This window comes from Erythranthe guttata, chromosome 8, assembly GCF_056151865.1.
Source record: "Erythranthe guttata isolate IM_541 chromosome 8, IM_541, whole genome shotgun sequence".
NCBI lineage: Eukaryota > Viridiplantae > Streptophyta > Magnoliopsida > Lamiales > Phrymaceae > Erythranthe > Erythranthe guttata.
This window is the reverse complement of record NC_142540.1, coordinates 5,133,338-5,141,557: the sequence shown is the minus strand read 5'-3', so window position 1 is coordinate 5,141,557 and position 8,220 is coordinate 5,133,338. Positions and strand designations below refer to the sequence as shown.

Genomic DNA, 8,220 nt, shown 5'->3' with positions numbered 1-8,220 from the left:
TATGATTTTACAAGAGAAGGAAAAAAATCAGCTTGCTCGAGTTAATCCATAGAATATGAAGTTGGTGGTGATTGATCGGTTTTTTTTCATATGTTGAAATATGAATTTTGCAAAAACAAAATTCTTCAATTCCATGTTCGATGATTTTTTTTTTCTGTCCACTATTGAGGAGTGATTTTTTTTGTTAAATTTAAGTTGCAAAACATTACGTCTAACAGTAAGAATATGATGTCCGTCACTGTTCTTTTGTGATGGTAATTCCTTTCCTTTGAATTCGTTTATGATGTTTCGTGTGTGTGTGTTTTTTTTTCTTTATGAATTCAAAGATGATTCAGTTCAAAAAGGTCGTTGCCTCCATAAGTTGATGCTAGGGAGCTAAACAATGAGGTATGTTGAAAAATGAGGTATGTGTATATTGTCTTTTTTATAAATATTTTCGCTGGTAATTTTTTTTTTTAATAAATGTTCTTGGGTATTATGAATTTTTTCCCGTTCAGTTTATTGACAGTTTACATTTTCTAGCGTATAGGTGAGAGTATCATAAATAACCTTTAACGACATTCTCTCAATTTTGCAAATTTTTATGTGGATAGCCGGTTTTCTGTATATATCTTTTTGTTTTGTTTTTTCAGATTTGATTAATTTCATTTTTTGTTCTCAGTATATTTTGAACGACCAAATTGTTTTCAACATGTAATTTTTTGTGAAAATAGTAATATTTTGTCTTCATTGTCTTCTCTGCATAATCTGTTGTTCGGCGTGTATAATTCTCGACTTATGAAATATGTACATAAGACTAAGCATGCAGACCCTGAAGGGTTTTTGTCAAATAACCCCAGGAGCAATCACCTCTGCTACTGCTACTGCTAGCTGATCATGAATTTTTTACCCTCAAGGCTCCTCAAACTAATTGTGTGACTTCTTAGGAAGTTCACTATTATCTAATAATACGTATTTTTAGAAAACACACAAGAAATGATTGCATTATATTATTCGCTTTGTTGTTGCGTCCTGGAACATCAATTTTTAGAATTTGATATTGTCTTTCTATGAAATTCAGTTTCAATCTATAATTGCTTTATTGCTTGATTAACTGAAATTGTGCAGATTGAAGGATTTTAGCGTGGGAGAAGTTTTTTGAACTTTTTTTTTTCATAAAATTACCGTTATTATATTTGTTTTCATGGTTTCTTAATTTTTTAGTTGTACGAATTTAATGTGTTTTGCTGGGATGACATGCTTGACATTGGATTTTAATAGTTTATCAACAAGTGTGTGCAGTTCTGGGGTTTAGTCCTAGATTGAACTAATATTTTGCTTATTGTGTGACTAAAATTAAGTCGATGAGTTGGTTATGAATTTCTGGATGGCTGTTTGCAATTACAATATCTATACACACTTTTGTAGTATGAACATTTTTGTGGGTTTTTTCCCGACTTAAACAAAGTGAAATTTGTAGACGACTCATTCAAGCCTTTTTGTTGGTACAAAGTTCTGATTTATTGATTGCATCAAGTAAACAAATTTCAAAGTTTGATTGCCTACAATGGTGTTCTTTCATATTATTGTTGTTATTATTCATAGTAATTTGCCTTTTGAGCTTAATATTTATCGTTATTTTGTTTTTTGACTTGATAGTTCTATATTTTTTGTTCAGGTGCAGTAGCACCATGGCAATCTCAACGAAGCTGTAAATGCACATTTCAGAGAGAGGGATCGGAGAATGGTAGTAATACATCATGTCATTTTAAATGTTTCTTTCTTCTTTGATTATATAAAATATTTCTATTAATTCTGTTACTCTGCATTTTATATGCCATTTTCTTTTCTTTCTCTGTGTCCGAGGTCATGAGCCATTTTTTACTACTCAAGATGATATTACGCAGACAACCTTCTTCATTATGACCCTTTGCTATAGATTTGGGTCATTTCTACTCATATAAACGGAATAATTTTTGTTCACACACAGTTGCAACGAATTACGAAAATTCACCCTCCATTACGAATTCCGTTAAGCCTGATTTGCATGTTTTGGCTTTTCTTTCTTTTTTTTCCTTTCCTAGAGTAAATTTGTTTCTCAATAATTTTATTATTTCAATTTTCATTCTTCTGCCACCTTTTTTTTTTTTTTTAATTATTTGTGGAAAAGATGAGTAGCGATCAAAATAAAAGGATTTTCTTACTGAAGCTTTCAAACACACAAAATTTAGAGCATGTAATTTACGAGATTTATAAGCACAGACTAAGCTTTGAAGAATTATATAGGTTCTTTGCTATTATGCAGACTTCAATTTGCAGCTATTTTTTTGTTTGGTGTACTACTATTGTATGTGTCTATGTGATGTTAGTTATTAAGTTATTAGTTGAAATGAAACTTAGCTTAATATTAGGTAGGATTATTTTCGTTAAAATTTTGTTGGGTACGTATATGCTAATTATTGCATTTAAAAGTTGAATTGTGTGGTGCTTAACAGGCGAATCCCATGAAGTTGGTGGTATAGATGAAAATGCAGAAGAACTGTATTTCTTGAAGGAGCAATGTAGCGAGCTTTACTGCAAAGCAGGCGAAGACATATTTAGGTGACAAATTGTAAATAAAATGAAAATCTCATTTTAAGAAAAATAAAATAAAAAATTTGGCATAACTAAGTTCTGTAATCCTTAATTACGGTATGTGTAATAGATCAAAGTAGACACGGTCACGGGCCGGTTCGGGCCGGTTCGGTCCGGTTCACGGTTCACATTTTCCGGAACCGGAACCGGCCCGTGGCGTGCACGGTTCACCGGGCCGGGTCGGCCCGCCGGTTCGGGCCGGTTCACGGGCCTATCCGGGCCGGTTCCGGGTCAGCCCGGAAATTTTGAATTTTTTTTTTTTTGTTTTTTTTTTGAAATATTTAATGAATAAGTAAATTAAAATAAATACTTTTAAATAGATAAAGAAAAAGGAAATAAATGAAAAGTCAATTTAGAAGCACAAGTTTGAAATATTTGATGAATAAGTAAATTATAGGAAAAATTGGGGTGTGAGGGTATTTATAGGAAAAATTGGGGGGGTTTGGGGGAAAAAAAAATTCAAAAAAAAGCAAAATTGGGGTGTGAGGGTATTTATAGGAAAAATTGGGGGGGAAAAAAAATTCAAAAAAATTCAAAAAAAAGTAAATAACGGCCGGTTCACCCGGGCCGGTTCGGGCCGGTTCACTACCCGTTATTTGCTTTTTTTTTTGAATTTTTTTGAATATATATATTTTTTTTTAAATCCGGGTGAACCGCCGGGCCGGCCCGGCGGTTCACGGTTCACCAAATCTAAGAACCGGGCCCGTCCCGGGTAGGACGGGCCGGTTCACGGTTCCGGGCCGATTCACACGGTCAACGGGCCGGTTTGGGCCGTCAACGAGCCGGTTCGGGCCGGTTCCGGGCCCAAAACCGGCCCGTGGCCGTGTCTAGATCAAAGATCATGTTATTTTTTTTCAATTCATTAATCTATGTCATTAAATATAAAAGAAGAAAATAAAAATCTATGTCGTTCAATTTTTTATAACTTAAAGCTTAAAAATTAAAAAATGGGTAAATGAGTGATAACCCCTAGTTTAGAAAATAAATATGAAGAGGTCCAATTTTTTTTTTTGGCCTAGTCAAAAACCCAAATTCTGATCTTAATTTGGGAGACTCCTGGACAACTTAAATTACCTATTTTGCCCTTTTAATTTCAATATAATAAATACCCTAACCCTCCTAACCCTTCTGCATTCTTCTCACACCCACAACGCCGTTACTTTCTCTCCCTCTCCTATCTCTCATCTCTCTCTCTAACTCTCTCGTCAAATCCCATCGTCAAAAACGGCTCCCAGGGCGGCAGGAAAGAAGGCGGCCGTCGGTGGAGAGAAGAGGACGAAGAAGAGCGTGGAGCCGTCGGCGGAGAGAAGAAGAAGAGGACGAAGAAGAGCATGGAGACGTACAAGATCTACATCTTCAAGGTGTTGAATCAGGTCCACCCACAACCCCTTCACCCTCTGAGCGCCGCTCCCCCACCTTGCCGCCGCTCTCTATAGTTTTTTTCGTTTTGAGCTCGTCTGTGAATCATCATGCGCTCGCTCGCCCTTTTTTTGCATCAGTTTAAGATGCTCCAATAGCAGAAGAAAAGGGCTTCTTCTTTGGAGGGTTCCTAATTAATTGGGTTTGTTCTTCTTTTCTATTTGTTGATTCGATTTGTTAACTTAATTGATATGAATATTCCATGAATCAGGTGATAAGATCTTCAATTTCCTTTTTAAATATTTGTTTTGCTTGTGCTAATTGTGAGCACATGTGAGCCTGGTGCTGAATATTAGGTTTTTAGGTTGAGCATTCTCTCTACCAAAGTTATCATTTTTTTTTTATTTTTTTAATGAGATTCTAGATCTTTAAATATTAGGTCCCACTGAAGTTAAATAGCTATCTTCTACTTTGTTTTTAATGTTTTTAGGTTGAATTTATCTATTCTTTGTTCCACTGAAGCTAAACTGCATCTTTCACACGATTAATTCTTGATCAATCTGCATTCAAATTACAACAATCGACCCTAAAAATAAAAAGTGATTTCAATAGAGGCAAATTTGTAAATAATGAAAAAAATATCAAATTTAAAAGTATGTTATAATTTGTTATAACCTTAAAGGATTTAAAATAAAAGGGAGAAAATATTAAATATTTTAGTATTCGGTACGATACGGTAAATCGGGCATCAATATTGTATATCGTACCAAATACCATAATTCAAAAAAAAGTTACTGAATACTAAGCATAATTTTCGGTTCATTATTTGGTGCGTACTGAATTTTCTATCGGTTTACCGACCAAGTGAACACTCTTAAACATATGTCCACAATTTTGAGGCTAATATAGTAAAATTATACGATTCAAATAATAATAATAATAATAATAATAATAATAATAATAATAATAATAATAATAATAATAATAATAATAATAATAATAATAATAATAATAATAATAATAATAATAATAATAATAATAATAATAATAATAATAATAATAATAATAATAATAATAATAATAATAATAATAATAATAAATTATAGTAATAATAATATTAATAATAAATTATAGTAATAATAATAGTAACAGTAGTAATAACAACTACTACAACAAATGGTCTATTTTCGATTATTTTTTTATTTTAGCATGTAAACTATATAATTTTTGTAGTTTGATTGTAGATTTTTTAATATATACTTTTTGTTATGAATACTATGCAATGTCATATAAATATATGTATATCGTTATATGAAAAACCAAACCAAATATTGGCATTGTACTGATAAAATATATATATATATATATATATATATATATATATATATTGACATTGTTTTTTCTTGGTAGTTGGGTTTTATTATATTTCCTTGGACTGGATTTAAGACTAGTACTAAGGGTTATTTTATTGGCCCATGTAATATTGGCCCATTTTACATCCCTTTTGGTTTCAAAAACCTAGGCAATGTTTGGAACCATTTCCATTTTGTTTTCATTGTTTCCCCAAAACAAAATGAAATTTATTACACTTTTCAAATCATTTTCTCAAAACAATTTCAAAAGTTTCTCTCTCCTTCAGACATGATGTGACTGCTACAGTAAAATGATGTGACTGCTACAGTAAAAATTGTCTTCACTAAAAAACAAATAAACATCACTTCATCTTTCAATTTTTTTCTTCAAAAATACTTTTTTCTAACACATTTAAACATGATTTGACTTCTACAGTGTATTTTGTCTCCTTCCAAAATACAAACAAACATTAATTTCATTCTCAAATTATTCCCCCAAAACATATTTCCTCAAAATGAAATCAAAATAAGATCCAAAACGCTTCCAAACATTGCCCTAATCTCTTACTTCTTTCATCTTGTTTGCAGCCCCGCCGCTGTGTGTGCCTCTCTCTTTTCGAACGTATTCCCATTAGTTCTTCTTTACTTTTTTCTCCATTTCTGTTCTATTCCTCAGTCATATTGTTTTGTTTTATGGGTTATCCTCTTACTCGACACAATTCTACCGATTATCAATTTTTTTTTGAGTAGATTTTTTGTTCTTATAGAAATATTTTATTTGCAACGTTGGTAATTCTACACTGTGCTTTTCTTTTTCTTTTTATCTCTTTGAATATTTTGGGATAGATTTCTTGTTAGTTTAGAAATAATTATTTGTACCAATAGTAATTCTTTATTGTGTTTTTCATTTGTTTTTTTTTTTCGAATAGATTTCTGGTTATTTTAGAAATAATTGTTTGTATGTAACAATATCAATTCTTGATCGCGGTCTACACTGTGGAGAGATTAGCCATTGACTGTTGGTGGATTTTGCCATTGATTGTTGTTAGATTTTGGTTGTTTTCAACTTCAATCTTTTTTTTTCCCCTCTTGAGATTTTCAGAAAATAATAATGGCGTCTTTGATATTCCGCCGCCTCGCGATGGCTGCCGGATCTTCATCTTGTGGTTGGCCGAGAGTTGTAACGAAGTCATCATCGTTTTCTTCTTACGCGCCGTGGCTATTGATTGAAAACCGCATTGAAGACATCGTGAACAACAAATGTTACAACTTTTACAGCATGTCTGATCAAAGCATCAGGCACGAATCAAAAGACGGGAGAGCTGAAGACGGGATATTGGTTGGATCCTCGCACGGGTGGCTAGCTTTGTACAAGTGGCGGCAAGATTTCAATTACTTGGATATGTTTCTCTACAATCCCCGCACCAATCAATACGTAGATCTTCCACCAATTGAAACCTCATCACCTCGTATTTTAAAAAAAGACATACCGAACTACCGACCCACAAAGGTCATCCTCTCATGCTCTCCTCAACAAGACGACGACAAACAAGAATGCAGGGCGATTATGTCATTTGGTCCACTCGACAGGCTGGCATGCTGCCGCCCCGAGCACAGCAAGCAGTGGACTTTCTTTAAAGAGCACGAGGCGATCACCGAGCAAGTCTCAAGTCGTTCTTGGTTCCCGAGGATTTACAAGGACTTTGTGTATTCCCTCGCTCGAAACAAATTGCTCTGCGTTACGAGGTGCGACAACTACGAGTGTTGGGATCTCGACAACCCTTTCTCTCCGAAATTGATTTGGAGACTAGCGGACAACGAAACCTCTCACCGTACTTGGACTTACCTCGTGTTTGCCGAGAAAATCGATCGTCTCTTTGTTGTGCATCGTCATGTAATGACCAACATTGGTCCGTACCAAACCACGGGTTTTAAGGTTTATGAATTAATTGTTGATGCAGACGAGAAAGGAGGAGATCTGAGGTTGATGGATGATACTTTGGATGGTATGGCGTTTTTTATTGGTTCTACGGGCCATGGTTTCGTTCTTGGGGATGGCGATGATGAAGAAATGATAATGATGGATAATAATAATGTGAAGCCCAATTCGATCTATTTCACGGACCCGAAGGAACTAACTCCACTACCTTGGGATGAAGATACGGTGACGCACGGTGGCCATGATATAGGCGTCTTTAATTACAAAGACCAGACTTTTTCTTCGTGCTACTATCCTCGTGATCTCCGAAACTTGAAAAGAAAAATCGTACCAACGCCAACGTGGTTCATGCCATCCCCACCTTAGTTGTTTTTAATTTCTTCTGTTTTTTATTTCTTCTTTATTTCCTTGTTTACCTTTCTGGTATTGTTCGTTCTAGTGTGTTATTTTGGTTTTGTTGCCTTATTAATAACAATCTCAATTCTTTTTGTTTTGTTTATTTCCTTGTGCGATACCTTTCTGGTATTGTTCGTTCTAGCGTGTTATTTTGGTTTCTGGTGCCTTATTAATTTAAAAGGAAACACCGTTGCTATTACACCTTCAACATATATATTCTATAATCGGTCCTAACTAGGGGTGGAAATCGGACGGATCTTTGGAAAATTTCCGATTTTTTCGGAACTGAAATCTCAATTCCGATTCCGAAATATTCGGAATTAAAAAATGAGTTCCGATTCCGATTTGTTCGGAATTTTCGGAAATTCGGAAAAAAATCGGAATTTTCTGAAGAGGGAAGATAAAAAAAAAAAAAAAAAAAAAAAAAAAAAAAAAAATCGAAAAGAGCATAGAACAACCAAAATCAGCAACAATCGGTGGCTAATCTGTCTACATAGTACAACATAATCAAGAATTTCTATTACTTGCATATTACGAAAACAAATGGACATGTTACCCTAA

General features: G+C 33.9%; 1 protein-coding gene and 1 long non-coding RNA gene across 2 annotated transcripts; both read left to right on the top strand.

The window, feature by feature from the left end:
* The first annotated feature begins 238 nt into the window (after positions 1-238).
* LOC148768361 (uncharacterized) lies at positions 239-2,699 on the top strand. The gene is made up of 4 exons (XR_016033083.1): positions 239-254; positions 327-404; positions 1,658-1,726; positions 2,475-2,699. It is a non-coding gene; the product is annotated as an uncharacterized LOC148768361 (long non-coding RNA).
* A 3,736-nt stretch (positions 2,700-6,435) lies between these two features.
* Positions 6,436-7,629, top strand: LOC105976800 (uncharacterized). The gene has a single exon (XM_013002061.1). The coding sequence runs from the start codon at positions 6,436-6,438 to the stop codon at positions 7,627-7,629; it is 1,194 nt and encodes a 397-aa protein (XP_012857515.1).
* Positions 7,630-8,220: the final 591 nt, after the last annotated feature.